The 23,156-nt window shown below is 43.5% G+C and overlaps 2 protein-coding genes across 5 annotated transcripts in view; one reads left to right on the top strand and one right to left on the bottom strand.

The window, feature by feature from the left end:
- Window positions 1-4,203, bottom strand: CEP20 (centrosomal protein 20). Of its 4 annotated transcripts, none has more exons than XM_058035546.1 (5): window positions 4,157-4,203; window positions 3,514-3,711; window positions 2,825-2,909; window positions 1,853-1,995; window positions 1-398 (listed from the first exon to the last, which is right to left on the bottom strand). In XM_058035546.1, exons 1-5 carry the CDS (start codon window positions 4,182-4,184, stop codon window positions 322-324), a joined length of 531 nt encoding a protein of 176 aa, XP_057891529.1. In that variant the 5' UTR covers window positions 4,185-4,203; the 3' UTR covers window positions 1-321. The 4 variants fall into 4 exon arrangements, with proteins under 4 accessions (XP_057891529.1, XP_057891530.1, XP_057891531.1 ...); XM_058035547.1 differs by having other exon boundaries at window positions 1,853-1,992; XM_058035548.1 differs by having other exon boundaries at window positions 312-398; window positions 1,853-1,945.
- Window positions 4,204-7,488: 3,285 nt separating this feature from the next.
- Window positions 7,489-23,156, top strand: part of LOC131090275 (multidrug resistance-associated protein 1) — a 44,679-nt gene continuing 29,011 nt past the window's right edge. The window contains exons 1-5 of the mRNA XM_058035550.1: window positions 7,489-7,592; window positions 18,454-18,630; window positions 19,355-19,480; window positions 20,711-20,848; window positions 21,953-22,069. Coding sequence (XP_057891533.1) covers window positions 7,545-7,592; window positions 18,454-18,630; window positions 19,355-19,480; window positions 20,711-20,848; window positions 21,953-22,069 — 606 coding nt within the window. The 5' untranslated portion in view covers window positions 7,489-7,544. The remainder of the gene's footprint in view (window positions 7,593-18,453; window positions 18,631-19,354; window positions 19,481-20,710; window positions 20,849-21,952; window positions 22,070-23,156) is intronic.

Raw genomic sequence — 23,156 nt, 5'->3', positions numbered from 1 at the left:
CACACAAAGATATAAATGTAAGAATTATAAGTTATTATATAAAAATTTATTGGATAAACTCAGTATATTCAGGTGCAATTCTGGACACAGGATTCACTAATGTGAGTTCCTATACAGTCTTCCTTCTATCAGCACTGGGGAAAGAGAGCTTTGCTAACATTTTTAAATTGACAGTAAGCATGACCTTGTCATCCCGTCTCATGAGTAGATGGTACAAGCTAAAATGGTCCCACTGGATTTATTGGAGAAATGTATGAAATGAAGAATGTCCTAAATTAAATCTGACAGACCTTGAAATGAGAAATTAGAAAATGAAAGATATCATCTCTTTATACTTTGTAAAATAAGAGGCTCTTCGACACTCGTGCCAGCCATCCTTCCTGGTTCTGGAATTCTGTCTGAAAATGAAACACAGACAAAAACACTCTCATGATCTGAAGCTCCAATGCCTGTTATCTTCCACTATTACCAACTTGGATGCACAATATCATTATAGGGGATGTAGGAAATTTTACAGATTAATGTTTCCATGCAGCTGTAGGAGATAAACACTGTATTTCACACCTTTTCTCAGGATCCCCAGTCTGCTGGGATACTCATACATCTAAATAAACAAGGTAATTTCTAAAGTGAAAAGCAAATTAGATGTTAAATAAGTGACTTGGCAGGTTGAGTTTATGAATATGCAGCCTAATGAAGAGTAGGATAATTAGTATTTTAAACCCAATGCCTTTAGGTCTCTACTAACATACTCCTCAAACACATGCAGATAGTAATTTCAGAATGTATTTACTTAAAGGTTCAAAGCCTTAAAAATGTAAGTTTTTGCTTAGTTCTAAAAAAGCAATGTGCTGTTGTGTCTCATGATTGATCCTGAGTTCTGTAACTAACAGTAACCAATTAAATCTCCACGTGAAGTTATATTGGAGTCAACAAGGCAGGGTGACCCTGCAGAGTCAGCAGAAACAAAAGTTACTTTAAAAACAATTCTCCTATACACTCAGTTTGTTTTAAAAATGAAGAATTTCTGATAGGAATAATTGTTTTCTAACAAAGAGGTAATTTATAGTAGTTTTGCTATGGAAATTTTGTTTCTTCAGCCCCCTCTTCTGGCAGAAGAAAAACATCATTGTCTCAATGAATTAACTGTTAAAAAACTGTTAGTACTTCTCATCCTTTTTAGATGTCAGTACTTTTGAAATTTTTGGATACAAACCAGACAGTTCACAGTATTAACAGGAGAGTAATAAATCTGCACAGTAAAAAATGAAGCAATATGCCCAGCAGTCTCTTTGAAGGAAAAAGCTGGGCCAATAAACCTTTTCATTCTCTAGCTTGGGTGGTATTCATTGTAAGCAGTCCAAAAGCAGACCAGAAAAGGCAAGTAAGCTTTAGCAGTGTTTACTGTAGAGCAATGAACTTTGGGCTTAAGCTCTTGTGGCAAATAGGATCTGAATTATGTTCTCAGAAAAGGTTTATGCCCATGTAAAGAACTGACAGCTGAAGAGTTAAGAACTTTCTATAGAAATTGGGTTAGACCAGATAAGAAACAGAGATATGCCCATTTTAAAATATATTTTATTGAGAATTTAGGTTAAAATATTGTGCTGAATTCCCAGTATAGTGAAACTGTCTCTAGCTGACCCTTTTCAAGTTTATAATAATATAAGGGAGCACAATTTGGCCAGCTGAACTTTCAGGGAAAAGGCATTTGGTGTCAGATGAAAGCACTCCTTGCACAGAGGAGGAGGCACACAGTGTCCAGCTGCATGGTTATACTATTATAGACATATCCATGGTCTAGGAAATCTGGTCACAGATAAAAGTTCTGCAAAAATAACAATGCACACACCTTTTTGATTTCTCTCAGCAAGTGGTTTGCCAAGGTTCTGCTTTGGATAATTCAGCAAGGATGCTTTTGGAAGGATATTCTGGGTACTTTCTTCTTTACCAGCATGTAAGAAATGAGAGAGAATTCCATACAGGAGAGGTCTGCTTAAGGGAGAAATTCAAAAGTAGTCTGTAAAGTCTATGAAATACTGAGCATTAAAAATACACCCTTCCCCCAGGACTTCTTAGATCTTAATATTTACTTCTACAATATGTACATATGTCTTTAATGACTTAAAACCCATCCAAGTACCATTACGTAAATAAGCACAGACCTAAGCTCCTCCTGAGCACCAACACTGCCCTAAAAAGCTCAGACTAAGAGACACTCCCCACTGAACTTCAGCTCCCCTGGCAGTTGAAGAACTGGAGTGCGTTCAGCACAGATGCACACTCTCACCCATGCATCAGAAGGATCCACACACTCACAACACATCAGACTTTGGGGGGCCAGTCCACCATGGCACATCTCAAACCTGGCTCTTCCTAAGCACTGACAGGTTCAGACAGCACAAGCACAGAGAGTGCTGAACGTGTCTGAACCTGCCTCAGCCTCAGGTCATTAATGCAGTTTTATTGCCGCACTCTGATTTTATATCTGATCTTTCTATTGCTCCACACAGCAACTCACAGATATGCAAAGAGCAGATCTGCTTTCTGTAGACTGTACTGGTAAGAGAGTTGTGTTTTGGTGCACAAGGGCACTCTGGGGAATGCCACAGTGTTTTTTTTGGCAGAATGCAGTGTTAGTTTGGAGTATGCCTGAACACGGCCCCTTGTTTGGCATCCTGAAGCTGAATCCAGCATTTGAGAACATGCGTGGGAGCAGCCACATTTTAATTACTGAGAACATCTATATGTGTTTTATAATTACACTAAAGAGAAAAATATAGTGGCATACAGAATATACTGTGATTCCAAAATTCCTCCTTACACTGATTTTCCGCTTGCATCTTCAACTATATTCAGCTCTTTGGCAAGAAATTGTCTATCCAAGGGCACTTCAGGCTGGCCGGATTCTGGAAAACAAAATCCCTGGATCTTAAGACCGGTAAGAAAAATGTCACAAATTAATAGAAGACTTAAAAAGATCATGAGAGCACACACCTCCCTTTTAGACTTTTAACAAGTAACAGTGTATTGTAATTCAGGGAACTCACTTAAGCATTAGTGATTCATACAGGTATTATTTACAATAGCACATTACAGTTTTTATCTTCACTCTTAAAGAATGTAAGAAAAATATTAAAGAAGTTTTACAGTATAAAGATAAATTCATCAGGCAAACAACTCTTTCTCCAAACTACTACTCTCAGACATGTCAAGAAATTTGAGTTTGCAGGCTGTTATCAAGTTTTCTTGCCTTTGCATCAGCTACTGTGCCAAACAATTTACCTCAAGTGTAAAGGAGAAGAGAGTAAGTTTTCTTGAAAACGAATGGAGTGATTTGGCTAAATGCTGCAAGTAGAGCTGTGGAGAGGTTGTTTGTACCCCGTTAATTCCCAAGGGAAGACAAGATTATGCAGCTTGTCACACTTACTGACTCCATAATATCAATGGAATTATTTAACCAAACAATCACTGATTATTATTACAGCGATAAGACAAATTCATGGCCAATACCTGCCATCAGAACAGATGCTGAGTATTTATACTTGTTGTACTCCAGGTATTCCCGAATGAGCTCATTGATCAGCAGGTTCTCCCGGGACAGCGTGGGCCGCGGCTCGCTCTGGTCATCCAGGGCATTGAACACCTCAGCTCTGATCCTCGCTTTGATTTGGGCAAGAGCTCCTCTTTTTTCCAGTGTGTCCTTTAGAACTACCACCACAAAAAGGCGCGTTAATTTAAAGCCGAACGCATTCCAGGAGCAGCAGCAGCATTAATTAGCCCCGATACAAACGGAGCTCTGGCGTGTGCCAGCGCCACAGCGATAAGGTATCGGCACCTGTGCACGTGCCAGGACCCACCAGCCAGGCACGTCCCAGATAAAACTCAGCCTTCAGAAAAGTCACAAATACAATTTTTTATTTTTTTAGTCGCAAGCATGCATTCTGGCAACTTAAGAAACAGGATGTTACTACACCAATACTGAAATATACGGAAATATACAGACCGCAGTACATGACGGGGGGGGGCAGTGCCAAGGGACGGGGGCCCCATGAGCGCCCGCGGCAGCTCTGAGACCCATCCGGGTGGCCGCGAAAGGCCGATCCACGCTCCTGCCCTCCCGGCAGCCCGAGACATCCCCGGCCCCGGCCCCGACCTGCTTTGAGCTCCGCCACCGTCGCCATGGCCGCCGGTACCCGAATGGCGCCGTGCGCACTGCGCAGGCGCGGAGCCGGGCGGCGGGAGCTCCCTGAGGGAGCTGCGCGGGGCCGAGAGATCACTGAGGGGACAGAGCGGGGCCGGGCAGGAGCTCCCTCAGGGAACAGAGCGGGGCCGAGAGATCACTGAGGGGACAGAGCGGGGCCGGGCAGGAGCTCCCTGAGGGGACAGAGCGGGGCCGAGAGATCACTGAGGGGACAGAGCGGGGCCGGGAGCTCCCTCAGGGGACAGCGCAGCTCCGGTCCGGCCGCTCAGGGAGCGGAGCCCCGGGGGATCCCTCTGCTGCCAGCGGCCCCCGGGCCGGGTCGTGCCGGGATAGAATAACCAGCATCAGCAGCGCCTCCGTGCTGTCCGTGGAGCTACCCAGCTACCTGCTGTCCAGCTCCGTCAGCTGGGCGCAGTGTCAGGGGTGCCACGCTTTCTCCTTCTGCAATTTCAGAGGTTGGCAAAAATCGGGGAAGGAAGCATGGAAAATGAGCGAGAATTTCTTCCATGTGTGCAGCGGGGGAGTTCTGCACGGAGGCCCTGACAGATGTACTGTTGATTAAAAGGACTCGCCAAAGCTGAGCTTCTAATGAGAAGGACTTGCCAAAATGTAACTGTATACGGGGTGTTTTGCAAGACTGAGGATCCCTGGCGTGACTGGAGGCTTGTGTGTGTGCTCCGTGTTGCTGGGATGAGTCAAGAGTGTTTATTCTGTCAATGCATGAAGCATTTCCCAAAGGAAATGCAGCCGGGGTGGGTGAACAAACTGGATTTGCTATTGTCTGCTGGGGCTTGAAGGAAAATGTGAGTTGTCTTAGGCAGTAAAGGCTAAGACAAGGCTTATGTCTGGGAGTTGGGGAGTTTGTTAGGATTGTTTTGTTTTGTTTTGTTTGGTTTTACATTTCCTCTCAAAGCAAATATTTATATGACAGTCTTCCAAAGCCTCTCTGGTAGAGGTCAATAAATAAAATTTAGGAAAATCAGAAGTGGTGGTGAAGTCATTGTGTTTCCTTAGCCCAGCAGTCGCTGACAGTGAGTCAGAGCAGTGCTTGCCCCATGGCCACCCTGAGCCCGCTGCCCGGATCCCCAGGGCGACTCCAGGGACAAACAGCTGCTTATGTTTAATGTTACGGCATTTTCAGTCTAAACATGTTTCTCTGCATCCTTCCAAACTTCTCCATTACTTTATGAGTCACTTTTCCATCACACCTGCTTTCTCGTTGATAAGTTCTTGCAGTTTTCCACACTGCTTCAGTTTTGTGTGCTGCTTCAATTTGTATTCTACCAAAAAAATAATATAGAATTCTGTGTAGTTCTTTTTTCTGCTTACAAGGGAATCTCCCTTTTAGACAAGATTTCAGTTTCTATTTGTTGTATTAATCTGTGTGTTAAAAGATACTGTTTACAACAATGGTTTGTGAAATCTATGTTCAGTGACTTTCTGGTACTCTGAGATTTGATTCTGTATTTCTGCAAGTTTGGCCTCGTGTCAGCTCTAGTTTTTCTCCTCCACAAAAAATATTCTGTTACATTTTTTTCCTGAACTCTTTGGCTTCCTCTCACATTAATTTTTTACTCTGTATTTTGATCGTGTTTTGGTTTACAAGGAAATAAAATTAATTAGAAGAGAACTAGTTTGATGTGGAAATCCAAGAATAATTTTTTGAGGAGAAACATCATTGACATGAAGCATGGCAATTGTGACATTGGGACAGTCTGGGGCTGAAAGAAAAGCATTTGGAATGTGAAACTTAAATTTTGTTAGTTTTTTAGCTTACAGTAAACATGTGGGTAAAAAATGTATCTTTCTAGACACTCCTTACTTCATGCTTATTTACTTTTGGATATAAAAATAAAGGGAATCATACTTGAACATTTAGCTGTTCTCTTGCAATGCTATAAAGATTTTAACATTATATGAATTAAGGTATGGGTTAAACTGACAAACTCCTAGGACTTCTGACACCCAACGTGCGTGGTTTGATCTTTCTGTGAAGATTCTGCTCCGCTCATCAGCGCAGGCGGGAGCTGGGCGGGCTGGACTCAGCTGCTGCTGCTCTTCCACCTGACACCCTGAGAATGCAGGATCCAGGGGGACAGAGCAGAAGTATTGCAGCCAGATGGACAATCTGGCCACCACTAGCACAGCTCTGAAACTGCAGCTCTGCAAGGGCAGGTGAATAAAGAAGCAGTCTGTGATATATTTTTTGTGTGTGTGATTCCTGCTTTCAAGTTACACATTAAACAAACAAGACCTGTCTCTTATTAACAATTTTGTCTGTTACCATGATTGCTCTGGATGGACAAGAACATTTAAAATTGAGGTTTGTGTGATTAAAGATTTCAGATATTACTGTAGGGTACTATGTAACCACCCTGCTATTTCCTGCAGCATGTAATGCCATTCCTACATATGTACCACCATACTCTAGCTGGGCTATTCTGGTACAGTAGGCAGGCGAGCTGACTGCGGATTTAACTGGTGCATTTTAAATAGGATGTAAAGACACCCTGAGAGACAACCCAATGCAACCACATGGCTGTGCAGTCAGCTCAACTACTGCGTATTTTGATGCAAACCTGGTTGTGGACGAAGTTGTTTTGGTTCTGTTCGTGCTAGTCAACTTGAACTAGTCAGGGGCACTGAAACCAGTACAGCTGGTTCACGCTGAGAAGTGAACTATCTGAAGGTGAGCTTAGGCTTTCCCTGGGGCCTTCCCCTAGGATCCTGCGGGGCCTGGGCGCCAGCGGGGCACTGCGGTGCCTCTCCCCGGGGGACAGACACGTGGGACTCTGTTCCCAGGGGCCGGAGCAGCGCCTCGGAGAGGGCGATACCGTCATGCCCACCGCTGGCTCCGGCCCAGCCCGGCGGGCAGGTGCGGGTGCGAGGCGCAGGGCCCTGGAAGCTGCTGGGGCAGCAGAGCCGGGCAGGCGGGCGCGCCCGCGGGGCTCCGGGGGCAGCGATTCCGCCCCGGCTACGCTGCCGGGGGCGCGGGGCATTTCTGCGCTGTACAAAGGCACGCGTCGGGCTCCGGCCGAGGCTCCTGGGCCCGCCGCCCACCCTGATGCGGAGGCGTTGGTGGCCCCGCGGGCCGCGCCCAGGCCGGCGTTGCGGGCGCACCCGCGGTGCCGCACGCGGCGTTGACGGGCCGGCCCTGCCCGCCCAGGCGGGGCCGCGCAGCGCGGGCGGCGGCGGCCGGGGCTCGGCATCCCCGTGACGCGGAGCCAATCAGGGCCCCGAGCTGCCGCTGCCGGCCCAGCCCCGCCCGCCGCCGCTCGGCCGGAGAGCTGAGGACGGGAAAGCTCTGCCGCGGCAGCCCGCGGTCGCCTCGCCGCGCTCCATGGGGATCGAGAGCTTCTGCAGCGCGGACGCTTCCGAGCCCTTCTGGGTGAGCGGCGCCATGGGGCCGGGTGCGGCTCGGCTCGGCGGCGGCGGCTGCCGGTGTCGGCACGGAGGGATGGCGGGGAGCCGGGTGGGGCTTGGGTGGTGACGGAGCCCGAGGGGCTGCGCCCGGCAGCGGGGAGCGGGAGCCGGCGGTGCAGGCGCTCTCCGGCGGAGCGCGGGTGCTGCGGTGCGCCCCGGCCGTGCGGGGTGTGAGCTCCGGCGCGGAGCGGCCGCGGGCCGGCGGGGCCGGGCTGGGCCGGGCCGTGCTGTGCCGGCCGCTCGTGGTCTCCGCCTGGGCGCGGTGTCCCCACGGCCGGGTCGCGGAGCGGGCGCGCCTCGTGTGCGGGGCTTCCGGCAGGGGGATGCTTGGAGGGGAACTGGCCAGGGGGTGCCTGCCCGGCGCTGGGAACGAGCTCCGAGTGCCGGGACAGGGCTCTGCCCACGCGTTCGGCCGCTCGCTGCGTTCCTCGGGGCGTGCGGGTAACAACAATAACGGTGTCTGACGGCTGCCCGCACTCGAGAGCGGCTGGAGGAGGCACGGAGCAGCGCTTCCAGCAGCTCTATCGCACCTTTTACAGCAGTATTTTGGCTCTTCCTTAGCGAAGAGTGGTGAGCGCAGGTGCTGTGCTGTGCTGTGCGTGACCTGGGCACAGGTGAGCGGTGCGGGCACGTTGCGGTGCCTCTCGCTCGGCTGAGACTCGGGTTCCTGTGCGGGGACACGCCGGTCCTGGAGCAGCACCGGAGGGAAAATTCATCTCAGGAGCAAACTGGTTATGTGTAGAAGGAGGTTGCGTGGAGGAGGGGAAGAGCTGGAAGTTAGGAAAATAAATCTGGAGTGAGAGCTACTGAAGTCAACTTAAGAAGAGAACTACTTGTGTATTCATCAGATGTTTGCCAAATAGTTTTGAGCTAATGAGCTGCCTTAGTAGTGAAAAAATAGAATCAGATGTCTCAATAAATACCATTGTACTATTTATCTCAAGAACAATTACGATATTACTGAGTAGTTATCATCATGTTAAAATCATCGTGTTAAAATCAAGACTAAGACAATTAGATTTTTTCAGCTGATTAGAAGTGACTGCTAACTTGCTTTTATATTGCTTATACTAATATCTCTTTTCTGCTATTTCTCAGGTTTCTCAGAACTGCCTTAATTATGAGCTGTCATTATATATATATTTTTTCTCTTCCCTAGAATGAGACTTTTCATTTGAAGGGCTTAGGAGAATGTATGTTTCAGAATGAGTTTATGGAGAAACTGACTGGAGAGAGTAGTAGGATTGTGACAAAGAGCTGCCCGCTCATTCTTTGAGCTGTGAAATTGTAACATCAGGTAGGCACAAGAGAAGTTGTGCCACACATAGGAAGTTGGAAGCAACCAGTTTATATAGGATTTTTCACAGCAGATTCTTTTATTACTAAAACTGTTCTCATGTTTATTATAGCCATTTCTGGTATTTTTGTAAAAAACTACTCCATACATTTTTTCCACTAATTGCATTGATTCACAGTGTTTGGGATTTGACATCCTTCTCCAAATCACATGGAATCTGCCTTTCATTTCTTGCAGCTAAAGATCCTGTGGTTGTTTGATTTCTGGGCTCTTCTGATCCTGCAGAAGAATAATTGTGCATTTGAGTGAGGGTTAGATGTGCCTGGAAAAAACTTCCTTCATGCTGACCTTGTCTTCACAAGTAACACTCTGTTTCCTCTTTGTTGCATCATTCCCAGTAGGGGAGAGTAGAAATGCCAGTTTGGGTGCCTTTGGGTACTCTGGCTGCTGCTTTTTCTGACATTTCCATTATTGCTGCTCTTTAAAGCTGAGGCTGTAGTGGATTTTTAGAAATTGTCTAAGTATATGCAGAGTTTAGTGGGCTTTTAGGTATGTCCTGTGGTTGGGCTGCTGTTCTTCCTGGCTTCTGAACAGCACTCTTGTGCTTCACAGAGCTGGGTGGATACACAGTGGCACATGTTATTGCATTCTTGTGGTGGCTGCATCAGCTGTTTTGATCCTGGAGCCTTGTAGTGGAGCTGAGGGATTTCTGGCAAACTCGGCTTCAAGGAGATGATGTCTTTTCTGTCAAAGGTGATCCTGAGTTATGGGCAGGTCAGTTTTAAATTGTGGGGGAGACTGTGGCTGAAAGGACCTAATGGACCCTTAAAACTGTGTGCTAATCTTCTTAGGCTTTGCTGGCCAGGATTTTTCTTGTTTGCACGCCCAAGGAATGTTATTGTTGAAAGTTCTTGTCTGAGAATTAAACAGATTGGTTTTATTTAATACTTACTCTGCAAGGTCAGGAACCCAAGGAAGACTGCCATCTTCATGATGTTTTTTCCTTTCCTTTCTCACTGTCTCACCTCTGTGGCCCTACTTATTGCAGCACAGCAACAAGTTGTCCTGGGATTCCTGTTGGGAAGGGTGGGTACTAACAAATCTTGAAGCTACTGCTTAGCTCTAATTGCAATTCTACTGTTTCTAAGACCTACCTTTTACAACTTTCCCAAAGCCTTCTGAATTTAAGGATTCCCATACTACTCAGTGTGTTAACTGTGCTATCAGATTTTACTGTATATAGTTCTCTTACAGAACTTTACTGCATCTTGCTTCCTTTAGACTCCCTTTTTGGACAAGTACAGTTAATCCTTGCTTGCTCTACCATCACTGAGTGTCTTGGAACAAATATTCCATCCATAATATAAAGAAAGGTACAGCTTGCAAGATGAAGTTACTATTTACTGATAGTTGTTGATGACAATAAAAGCTTGAAAAAAGTAGTGCACTACTAGCATTCCAGTTCAGTGAATTTAAGGGCCCGTTCAAGCTGTAAAACTTTGTGACCTGACACACTGAGATAGCTTTGGCTAGAATATCAGTGCTGTCTGAGCACAGCCTGCCTTGTTTCAATAGCAGTACACAGAGAGGCAGAGGTGAAGCAGGGTGAGGAGCACTGGTTCCAGGTAAGCAGGATAAATGTCCCAGCAGATGTAGAACTCACTGTACACTCTGGCCTCCTGACCTGCCTGTCTGGAGAGAGCAGCACATGCGTAGTCTCAGTGCATGTGCATTTTGAAATAATCTATTTTTTCTTTGAATAAAACCTTGGTTTCATTTTTTTTTCAGAGCTTGTAAACTCTGTGGTATCATGCTTAGAGAAGTCTTTTCATGTTTGAAATTGCTAAAGGAAGAGGTTAACAGTTTATGTGATACTTTGGGATTTCAAAACTCACAGTAGGGTTTTATGAAAAAGAAGTGTGAAATATGCATCTGAAAATTTCGAGTTTCTTGTTAATACTTAGGGGAATGTGACATAAATGGTTTGTATAAATATAAGTTCCTATCGTGTTGTTCACAGGCGGACACTTTGTTTTTTTAAGTTAATTTCAATAGAAGTTCTTTATTTCAGTGGAAATCTAGCAGATTTTTTTTCCAGTTTTTTAGTTGGGCTTTTTGTTGTTGAGAAATGATTGAAAGTGAGTGCATTCACTCCTAGGAGAAAAGCAAGTTTAGAGATTCTCTGTTTTGTTTTGAAAATCCTATAATGATTCAAGCTGTAAACCCTGGCCTGTTTCTTCCCTGTTTGTTCAGAAGCTTTTATGAAGCTTCTTCACTGTTAATAAAGAAGTGGTATCCACACACTGTGCCAGATTTAGCTCTTTTTGTGTGAAAACAAACTACAGAAGAACAGACTGGGTGAGTGAAGGTGAGGCAGAGCCTCAAACACAAAATCTAGGGACCAGCTGGGAGGGGTTGGGCTTTGCTTCCTTTGCCATTGTGCAGAGTTCTGGCTGAGGCTTTTGGGCGTGTTTGTCTGCCTAAATAAAAGTGTTTTCTTCGTGTTTGTCAAAGAGGTTTTGTATTTGGTTGACCTTGTTGTAGTGGGAGAGATCCATAATGTAGCTCGATAGAATTTTATTAAGAAAAAAAATATTAATATTCTTTAATGCATTGCGGTTATTAACTGACATTTGTGAAGTGATACTGTGTGACACAAACAGCTGCTGTGCTTATGTTATTTATGAAGACACTGGTAGTTTTACCAAAATAGTCTTCTGAAGAAAAACCAGTCTTCTGAAGAAAAACCAGTCTTCTGAAGAAAAACCAGTCTTCTTATGTAAGGAGCAATTTCATGAGGTTCTGAAGATCTGTGGCTGTCACACATCAGATAGGCAGTAAACTGGCACAGCTCTCGGAGCCCTGCAGCTCTTTCTCTGAGATATGTCTTTAGTGCTCCTCTGTGTTTGTGGCAAGCTGGGGAGGGACTTGGAGGTGCTGTGGGAGGGTCCTGGGTGAGCCTGATAAAAGCCATGAGTTTAGTCTCTGCTGAAGAGTGTGCAGGTCACAAAATGCTCATAGTCACTGACACAGGAAGGTCATATGTGCACAGCATTTGGAACAGAGGAGGAGCAGAGTGATAAACAAGGAAGCCTTTACACCAAATGGTGCTTTATTGTGATTAACAGCAGATTGCATGATTCTCATGCCTTGGCTGTTGCGTTTTTTAGCAATGAAAGCCAGAGGGTTGTTTGTCAGCTTTCTTCCATTTATGAACAAGGGTGCATAGAAATGTGCATAGAAAATTTAAATGTGCATAGAAAAATTAAACTTAGATTTAGATTTATTTCAAGATATCCCTTGATCCAGAATAGATCAATTTAAGGGAAAACCAGGGAAATTAAGCCTGATAATCTGTTGTTGATGGGGATTTTCTGAACAGATCACCTGCCATTCTACAGCTGGCAGTTCAGAATTGCTCAGAAAAGTTAAAAAAGGCAAAAAAGGTGGCAGAATGCCTGAGTAACTTGTGCCATTTCATGCAATCACAATGCAGTTTACCTTGAACACTGAGCTATACTGGGAGCGAGTGAAGGTCAGCTGGGGTTGGCTGGAGTCACTCTGGGTCACATCTCTAAAAAGCCTCCTGCCGGGTACTGACCTTTACTTTTAATAGAGTCAGAATTCCTTGCATTACTGTTTTCTCACTCTTTGCACCTGTGCTGCCTTCACATACAGTTTATCCCAACTTAAGCTGTTACCTTAGTCCCTTGGTAGGATTATTTCCCAGGTGTGTTCAGACTTCTCAGTGGTCTGAACTCAAGGTACAGGCTGTTGCATTATTGAGCAGAAGTTGCTGTGTTTGGTGCAAGAAGGAGATGAGAGCAGAAATCTTTTTCTTGTATCCTTTTAGGTAACAGTGATTTCAGTGAAAAACTTTGCAGAAAGGTAAAAACCATCCTTAGGTTCTGAAACTAGAAGTGGTAAATATTTTGTTGTCAAGTGGCCAAATGTTTTGTCGTGGGACTTGCAGATATGGCAGGGTATGGAAATGCAGTGTCTGTAGACAGAGGCTAAATTTTAATTTTGCAAGTTCTAATATAATCTGTTATATGTTTCTCTGACACAAAAAAATAGCCATAGTTTGGTGGCTTTTAGCTTCTTAGGTTACAAACTCAGCTCCTGTAAATGCCACAGCTGCAGGCACTCCTTTCTTTGGCAATTTGTTAGCACCTGCCTCTTATTTTAGGCTAAATGGAATAAAAAAGCAAAATATGCTTTTTCTCCTTGGAATTTAACACAGTTCTAGCTGATTCAGTGCTTTCTATAATAAAGGATCTAAACTTTTTGTAAATATTAGGAGATACTCATGTGGGGGTTTGGGGCAAAGAGGTACAGACACCTGATTTAACTTCAGGACCAGTTATTGGAAGATAGAGGCTTTTTCTTGTCTGTGTTAACAAGTCAAATCTGCATTATGTAAGTAATTACTGTTGAGAACTTAAACCATTAATACCATTTATAACTTGCTAAAACCATTTCTAATAGAAAACATTATGAAAAATTAAGGGCATTTTCTTGTCACTGGAAACACTGGTGTTTTCCCCCTAATATTCTTTATATACATGATAAAAAAATTTAGGACCCTTGTTTATTATGTGATTATTATATTTTGTAACTTTTCCACCTCTTGCTCTAACAATCTTGTCTTTGACAACATTAAGATACTTCAAGAATAAGCTTAGGTCTCAGAATTTGAAGTGAAGGAGAGGCATGGTGTCTTCCCTTTTCTGAGGTCTCAGTCTGCACATGGTATTTTGGGAAGCTGGGCTGGAAAACTTTTGCAGGGATTCTGGAGTACTTTTCTTGTACAAATATCTGTTGCTTGTCTTACCAGCTTGTCATTCCCCGTGATGTGGGCTGAGCACAGCAGAGCAGGTCTGATGCTGGTGAGGATTGTGCCATGATCATTGTGATTGTTTAGGCTCCATTCTAAACCTGAGCCTCAGCACAGGTTTCAGATCTGACTCCAAAACATGAATGGCAGAACAAAGATGGCATATCAGGTATCAGGGACTTTTTTAAAGCAAGGTCAGGGCTCCTTTAAAGCAGCCTAAAAGAGAGAGGTCCTGTTCTGCACTGATGCAGCCTCTCTGAAGATGAAGGCTGAGCCAGATCTGCCAAATCTCCTGTCTGGGGAGAGGCAGGAAATTTGCTGTCCTAGATAGGTGCCATGAGGCCACTGCCTTTTAGCCTACACTGAGAGAGGGGTTCAGTCAGCTCATGGTTTTATAGGTGCTACACTGGGACATTTTTCAATCCTATATCTAGAGCTGGCAGACTGTAAGACTTGCAATTTCAGTGGGAAAGTGATGATCCTATTATAATGAAAGTTGTCAGCTGCAATTACAGTGATAGTGCGTGAGAGAGCTAATTACTTTCAGTCAGCTAAATGTAAACATTGCATTAAACAGAAGTCTTTTTTATTGTTGGGGAGATAAGATTGAGAAACTTTATCTTGGTATTACAAGGGAAGTGGTTCTTCTGTGGGTGATATTGAAGAAGTGGGTACACAGTGTCAGTGTCAAGCTTCATTTGAGGGAGTAAGTGTTTACCATGATGTTAAGATTCCAGTGTGGTTTTGTAATTTCATTTTTTACATAGCTGTGTGCTAATGTTCTAAGTCACTTTTCAGTCACAATTTGGTCCATGCAGGTGGATTTAACACTGTGGCTGGCAGCCTGCATCTCTAGCACACTTGCACACAGCAGGCATGAAACCAAACAATTTGGGTCTCTCCATTTCTGCCAGTGAGAATTCTGAAGTGTGCTGTGGGTCAAGTGGGATTATTGGTGTGAGAACAAGCAACCCCTGGCTGTTCAATTTCCAGCCTTTCCTGCTGCCAGGAGAGGCAGCCAGCCCCAAATACTGATATTCCTCAGATTAGCCATCCAGGAGGCATGCAACTATCCTTGGTGTGTATTCTGCCCCAGCAAAGGCACAATAACTGGCCTTCTGTGTTGCAACCTTGTCTTACAGTTCTACTGCCAATGCTTTTATCTTGCCTGTTCCTGAAATTTTAGACAGGAGTTAGTATAGCTCTTAATTTTCCTAGGTTTTATGCACTGTTACGTAAGTGGTTTACCTGTGAATGGATCAGTTTGATTCTGGGGAATGCCAAGCATTTTTGTGCCCTTCTTGTAGACAGAGGGTTTCATTTCAGATGTGATAGGAAGCTTTCTGTGCCATGAGAGAAAAAATGCTACAGGGAACTAGAACTGTGGACTGGAATTTTAGACCATAGTGCTGATGATAGAAATGAAAACTGAGAAATAGGTCAGGTAAAATTAAAAATACCCATCTGCTGTTCTGGGAAACTTTGAAATTGTTAAGGAATTTTTGAAAAGAAAAGAAAAACGAACCTGAAACAATTTAACATCTGAGTTATGGTTCTTCTGGACTGCACTTACACTAAGCCAACAGTGTATCTCTCCCAACATCTAGCAAGAAAGGAGCAAGGATCAGGATGATTCTTCTCCAGTGGGTTCCTGCAGTCACAGCTTAAAATAAGGCTGCTTCCAGATGATACAGTCTAATAGCTGTAGACTTTACCTTGTTTTTTCCTTCTCTTCCTCTATGGCAGAAGGCTGCTAGTTTATGTAGGCTTTCAGTAGTTATATCTCTGCTATTTGATGTGACTTTGCAAAGCAGAAGAATTAACTGATGGGTCAGAATGAAAATGGTTAATCTTTGAGCTGAGAAAAATTGAGTAATTTCATGTTTTAGAACAACTTGCTAAACAGTGTTTCTAAAACTTGACTCAGAAAAAAATGTCATTAGTTTGCTAATGAATGTCTGTTAAATACAAAGGTCTGCTTCAGTGAGTGTTTCTGCATTTTGTTTGTGATGGAAAAAGCCAAAACTGAATCTGGGTTTATGTAAAGCAAAGGAGAAGCATGTACTTTCCACTGGCACAACTAGTCTGGACTTGTGTAACTGAACCTATCATTTGAATGTGAATGCATGCTGGTTTCATGATGAGAGTGACACGTTTTCCAGCTGCAGTGGAACCTCCTGAGGCTGTGGTGTCCTCCATGTAGAGCCCATCCTTTTGTAATGGAATGGGTTCCTCTTGATGGTGATCCCAGCTGGGTTCAGGCTGAGAGCTGCTGCTGCTGTGTCCTGCAGACATCTGCCTCAGATGCTGCTGTGTCCTGCCACATATGCTCAGTGTGTCCCTGCTCAGCGTGTCCCTGCTGAGCCTGTCACTGCAGTGTGTCCCTGCTCGGTGTGTCCCTGCTCGGTGTGTCCCTGCTCAGCCTGTCACTGCAGTGTGTCCCTGCTCGGTGTGTCCCTGCTCGGTGTGTCCCTGCAGTGCCTCTGGGCTGGGGTTAACGGGGACCCTCCCGTGGCTGCTGTCACTGTGGGAGCTGTGACCCCTCACAGGTGGCCCTGTGAGCACACGGGGTGCCCAGAGCAAGGGTGGGTCTGCCCCTCTGCTCCTGTCTGTGCTACACAGCTGAGGGGATCAGCAGGAAAATGCTGCTCTGTCTCTCTTCACGTGTTCCTTGCCTTTTGCCACCTGAAATGAATGCAAAATGGAAGTGGCTTCTGCATCTCACCTGTGTGTTGCCATTTCTTTTGTACAGATAAATGTTTTTAAAGCTGAGCATGTGCCTACTTGACAGCAACAGCTTCTGGATGAAATCCTGGAAACATATGAAAGAGAGAACTGATGTTGCTGTTAAATTCTAGCAGTAGTCTTGCCCAAAATTGCCCACTTGTCCCATCTTTCTGTTCTGAACACTGAAGTACCATTGCATTGTACACTCTTGCCTTTTATGGGGAAACAAACACCTCCAGATGATAACTTGTCAAATGGAAGGTTGCATGTTTTTAGAATATCCTCCAGCCAGTGTGCATAGCAGTCATGCATACAGCACTTCTTGCTCTTATTTTGCCACGTGGCAGTGGCATGTGTTACCTGCCCTGACCTTGCTGGTATTTGCCAGATGAATTTTATAGAAAGCATTTACAAACAGGGAGAAAGAAGTTAACAGCTTTCTAAAGGGTGTGTAGATCTCCTGAAGTTTATTCCATAAAAAGATGTCAGTGCTTTTGTTTGTTCCTTGTAAAGCTGATTGCATCTGGTTGGTTTACTTGTATAATCTTATAACTATCTTAATTTGTGAATTGTAAACTGTTCTGCAGAGTCAAGAGCCTTTCTTGGCTGTTGTGCTGGAGTAGTGCTGCTGAGACTTAGAAAGCCAAAAGCATTTGTGTGGTGGCTAAATGTAAGGATGACTCAGCTGAAATGCCTGATGAGTTAAGCAGTCAGGAAACTCAGTAAGCTGTGGCTGGCCACAGATCTCACAGCCACTGCCTTGTCACGAACAGCTTGTGACCCCTCCACAGGCACAGTCAAACATAACTGGGCATTCTTGTGTTCTGCCAGTGTTAATGCCCTGGAATTGCCTCAGAGATTTTCTAAAAATGAAAAATTAAAAATGATACATAGTGCGAAGGATTTTTAGAGTGCTGTGGAATTAGAGGAGAAAAATAACACTGAGTGTCCTGTGTATGCTGTCTGTTGTATCAGGTCCTAGATTCTGATAGAAATTGAGGGAAATGGGGAAAGAAAATGTATCTTATATCCCTCTTTAGATCTATGTTCTCTTTGTGTTTGAAGCTGTTTATTCAGTGGAACATGGGGACAAACAAGGATCAAAGTGTGGTGATTTGGGCAGTTGGATCTGCTTTCAGCTTTGATGTTGGAATAGAGGGAACAGGCACTACAGCTCCTTTTGGGTCTGTTTCCTCATCTATAAAATATGGATGATGGCACCTGTTTCAGTGGCCAGCTCAGGCTTTTATAAAGGAGTGGGATTGCTGACATGTCCCAGTAGTGGTACTGGTGTTTTGTGTAGTGTAAGCTGTGCAACTGCCTGAAAAAATGCTTTGCCACTGAAAAGTTAACACTACAGTCAACAAGCCTTTGGGCATGGGACTGCTGCTCTTGGCTCAGTGACTTTTAAACAGAAGCCTGGGAGCAATGCTTTGGCTGTTGACTATTGCAGTCCATCTACAGCTGCAATGTTGTGCATTGCATTATTCTGTTGGAGAGTCAAAAATCTACAGCACTTGAGAGAAAGTGTTGCATGTGGTAAGTTTTCAGCAAGGTCAATGACTTAAAGGTAAAATTTGCTGCAAGAGATTTTCCTAACTTAGAACAATCTTAAATACGGTATGAAAGCTCATGTTACTACTAAATAGTCTGTCATTGTGAATAGTCCTTGTGCCAGTAGTTAAAATGTCATGGTTTTATTACTGTGAGCATCAGTTTTGGTTTGATTGTATGGTGATTTACCTTGGGCTTGAAAATTATGTTGAGAGAAGTAAGAAAACATTGTATTATGTCAATTTCCATCCTCTTCTTATTGAGGAGGAAACAAGCTACAAGGGTGAGCCTTTTACTTGGTTCTATGCCTTGTTGTTGTGGATTCTTTATGCTGAGTCCCTGTTTCTGATTGTCAAATACTGAAGTTCAGTGTCGGCTTTTTCTGTAACTGAGCCTGTTTTCTTGCCCCAGGATTGGAATCTGACATGGCACACAGAAGATCCAGACTTCACCCCGTGCTTTCAGAACACAGTCCTGGTGTGGATCCCTTGCATTTACCTGTGGCTCTGCTTCCCAGTGTACTCGCTGTACCTTCGCTGGCATGACAGGGGCTACATCCAGGTGTCCAACCTGAACAAAGCCAAAACGGTGAGTGTCCCTGGAACCTCAGCTCAGCAGCCTGCTCTGCAAAGTGCAGCCTCTTTTCAGCCCTGCTCTAGCATCAGTCTTGACCTATGTGCACGCTTCAGGGGTAACTTATTTGTTCTGCTTGTGTTTGATTTCCCAGCCTTTCCTGTTTCCTTTGCCCTTTTATCAGACTTTCTGAAAGTTACCCTGGCACAGCAGCAAACATGCAAATCCTTTTAAAGAGCAGTTGGAGAAGACTGTTTTAAGGCAACTCAATCTCAAAGCCCTTATTTCTATCATAGAAAGAATTTATTATCCTGTCAGCTTCTTAAGTTACACACCATACATTTCTAGAGCTGCTGCAGGTGTTCCATTCCACTTCTATTGTCAAATAGGTACTTAACTTTTTCTTCCCTATAGAATAAGTGCAAAGTTTAAAGAAGGGCTGTAATAACATGGTATATTGGAGAGGTTTATTTTCTCTGCAGTCTATTATTCAGGAGACCAGCTTTCTGCTTCATAATAGACTGAATTACATGCAATTAAAAACCAGTAAACTTTTTTCTTCTAGTAGGAATTCAATAATTAAAGCCAAATTGCTTTTTTTTGGTGCATACGGTAGAATTGCCCAAATGATATGATCTGATTATGACTCCTGCTAATACAGAAGATCTAGTGTTCATGTAAATATTGTGCTGCATTATCTTTGTGAACTGATGTATTAAAGGCACTTTTTTTATTGCAGGCTTTGGGCTTAATACTGTGGATAGTCTGCTGGGCAGACCTTTTCTACTCTTTCTGGGAAAGAAGTCAAAATATTTTTCGAGCTCCATTTTTTCTCGTTAGCCCTACACTATTGGGTATAACAATGGTAAGTTCTCCTGCACAGCCCCTGCCATGCAAAGCTGTAAGCAATAACACAGTCTCTGTGCTGTTCACAGTGCTGTAACCATTTGAGCTGCAGCCTTTATTTACAGACTTACTCTGTAGTTGAGCTGTGAAGTATTGACTCTGAAATACCTGCTTTCTTTTAATAAAAAAAGAGAAAAATCAGACTCTCATCTATCTGTGTTCAGTGTGATGCACATCAGCACACAAGGCAGTTTCAGTTGTCTTATTTTGGTAGGCCTGAGCTAGCATCCATTGAATAGTTTGGCTCAGGCATTGGGTAGAGGAGTCAGCTCAAGAGAGCTGATTCAACCTGGGTAATACAAACCCCTGAATCTGGGGGAGGTTGTGGAAGTATCTCCTTACAAACTGTCACATAACATTCTTGAGTGTGTTGTCTTTGTTAGTCTTGAGGGCACAGTGAGAAGCCTTGAAAGCCACAAGTGACAGGTGTCCCCAGCTGCCTCCTTTGACCTGGATGTGCTGGGGTTTTCTGCTTTCACACCAATATCTCTGCATTTCAAGGCAGATGCCTTGCTCTTCATTTGCTGTCAGTTGCCTTAGGTTTGTTACAGAGTTGGAATGATTAAACATGATGCTCAAGGGGACACCACAACCTCAACAACAACAAAATCCCCAAACAGACCTCAAACATACTGACAAATGCAAGAGCTGTTAAGTAGTTTGTGGTCATTTAGTAATGCAACTGTCAAGCTTTTGTCAGGCTGATTGAAAATGCTTGTTGCAGTAGATAAGTGAGATGTAGAGCTTCCTAAAAGACTCTGAAAACACACAAAATACAGAAATAGACTAATACTTGGTTGGTGTTGTGTGGTGTTATGGCTTGTCTGGAAAAAATCTATTTATTTTAAAAAGAGCTAGTCAGGAAATGCCTTAATTCCATGTTGATTTGTGATATAGAACCAGAAAAGTAAAGAAGTAAAGGTTGGCAGTACTTTTATATATGTGAATGTCTATTTCGATTTAATGCATATTCCTTTTTCATTTTGTCTACTCCTTATCTTTACTGATACAGAGAATTTCCTATTTAAATGTATTTTTTAATTACACTTTAAATTTCAGGGATTTAGAAGGTCTGGGAGATACTGGGTTAGAAATGTTAAATAAGCAGATTTTAGCACAGTACCTTTTACATGTGCATACCATTGTAAAACTTAATTTGTGAATATATTTTCATTTTATTTATCTACAGTTGCTGGCCACATTTTTAATACAATATGAAAGAATAAAAGGAGTCCAGTCTTCTGGTGTATTGACAATTTTCTGGTTCATCTCATTGTTATGTGCCACGATGATTTTTATATCCAAAATAAAACATGCCTTAAATTTGGTAAGTGACTTTTAGCCTCATTCAGTTGAAAATGATCCCCAATGCTGCAGTGATAGAACAGTTGCTTGGCAATTACACCAGTCAAATCAGCTAATGATTCATTTAGTGTACCTGCTTTCCTTGGGTTGCAACAGCAAGAGAAGCAGGAATTAATGTCTTCTGTTTTGAAATGCTCACGAAATTCAGAGTGATTTTAACTGCAGCAGCAGTTGCCAAGAGAGTTGGGCTGGCTCTTGGGGAAAGCGGATGTGTCTGCTCGAGGGCTCTCAAATTCTCTGTAATCTTTGCTATCAAGCTGCTCGGGCTGGGTGCTTGTCACCTTCCTGTTGACTGAGCAGTGGATTTCCTGAAACACTTTGTTCAGTGCTGCTGTGGTCTCACCTGCTTGGACAGAATCAAAGTGAAATATTTTTAAGACAGTTTGCCCCTGTAGTAACACCACCTCAAGTATCAGACGAATTGTGGAGCTGCCTGAAAATGTTATTTTTATTTCTTGAAACCTTTAAGCTGCATTGGCAATTTTGAGAACTTTCACCCAGCTTTTGTCTTTAGCTGCTGGGAATGGGATTTTGCTGGGGGTGTGTCCCCATCTATACCTGTGCTTTGATTTCTGTGGTTTGTGTGTATGCATCAGTCCCAGTCTTAAAAACTGAAAGAACCTCTGAATTTTGCACTCAGTAGAACAAAATGTAATGTAAATTCTGCTCTCTGTAATTTTTACAATTCTGAGAATTAAAAAATTTGCTTTCAATACTCCTTGCTACCCAGTGCATAAATGTCTTGCCCCTGTAAGGAATACACTTATTTCAGACTGGGGCTGTGTTGGCAGAAACCATGTGTTAAAGAGAACTTTTTACATAAGAAATAATGCTTGTATTTTAATGGTAATGACTGAATAAAAATAAATGTGTCTTTCACAGCCTCTCCCCTCTCATTACCTTCCCTTTACCAAAATAGACATTGACTTTAATTTGCATGGCGGGTGAGTGGTGTAGCACTTAGTTTCAGAACTTACAGTAAGGAGCTGTTTTCTGTTTAATCATAACATGTTAATTAAAACAAATTCCTCAAGCCTTCTAACTGGAATATGTCCTTCCTTTGCAGGAGGATCCATTTCGTTATGCCACCTTCTGTATCTACTTTGTCCTGGTATTAGTAGAGCTCATCCTGTGTTGTTTTCCAGAGCAACCACCTTTGTTTTCTGAAACAGTAAATGATCCTGTGAGTGAGTCTGTACAGGGTGCCAAGTATCATATGTGCAATATTCTGTGTATTGAGCTACAGGGCCATAGTCTCCAAGATGATAAATAATTAAAATTCTGCTTTTTATTTGGTGATGCAAAACAAGCCCATAACATGCAAAACTGGGGGAAGGGAGGGGCTGTATGTAAGAAAAAGCACAAAAATACAGTTGCCCTTGTTGCTGAATAGAATTCCTGAAGGATAAGTTCTGTGTATTTATATTCAGTAGTGCTGCTGGCAGTCAGTGGGAAATGGTGATTTGAAATGCTGTGCTCCTGGTTATCTGATATGTTCAGCAGGCAGTAGCATGTGGATTCACTTTCATTTGAACACAGGGAAGAATTTAGACCTGGAAAGATTTTCAGCTTGGGCAGATGTGTTTGATTTCTGTTTTTATCACTCTTGTGTCAAGTAAAGATTTAACCAGCTCAGACACAAGAGCAGCTAATGCTAGAGGGTGCGTTGGATGTAGATATTTGATTTTACCTAGACATGATTGGTTTGGCTTGTGTTCTTAGCTGTATGTATGAGCTTTATGGCATGAAATTCCAGTTTTATACAAGGTCTGATTCTGGTGTGATGGCAGTTCAGTGGCACTGACTGATGAAGGAAGGTGTGAAATGTCTGAGGAGGGAATAAATACTGCCTTTGTAACTGTGGAAAGGGTCCATGGGCACTTCTGAGTGCCACAGGAACCTTCCCCAGCAGTGTCCTGGTGCCAGGGTGCTCTGCCTGCCCGTGGCAGTCTGTGTCTGTGTGCCTGGGAGGGGGAGCAGATTGCTGAGTCTTTGGATCCTCTTCATCTTTTGGTTCTTTTCATCTCATTCAGGGGTTAAATATACATGACAGGATACTGTGGGTGTGAGGAAACCTTTTCTTTGATCATGGCTGGAATAATTGCAAGGTGCTTTGAGACCACAGTTGTTTTTCTGTCTTGAGTATTTCTAGGAATTTAGAGTGTCTTCAGGAAATAGGGCAGACCTCAAATTTTAACCTTTCATTTTGTTGGGAAAGCCAGCAAAGAAGTCATGTTAGTTAGCTTTAAATTCTGCTTTATGCCCTTTTA

Source organism: Melospiza georgiana, chromosome 16 (genome assembly GCF_028018845.1).
Source record: "Melospiza georgiana isolate bMelGeo1 chromosome 16, bMelGeo1.pri, whole genome shotgun sequence".
Taxonomy (NCBI): Eukaryota; Metazoa; Chordata; class Aves; order Passeriformes; family Passerellidae; genus Melospiza; species Melospiza georgiana.
This window is presented reverse-complemented; position numbering and strand designations above follow the sequence as displayed.

Excerpts from the sequence above, each read along its gene's own strand:
- CEP20 (XM_058035546.1), bottom strand. The coding sequence starts at position 4,184 with ATGGCGACGGTGGCGGAGCTCAAAGCAG. Across the intron at positions 3,712-4,156 it reads GGTGGCGGAGCTCAAAGCAG|TTCTAAAGGACACACTGGAA; the intron begins GTCGGGGCCGGG and ends TTGTGGTGGTAG. Across the intron at positions 2,910-3,513 it reads AGCATCTGTTCTGATGGCAG|AATCCGGCCAGCCTGAAGTG; the intron begins GTATTGGCCATG and ends TTTGTTTTCCAG.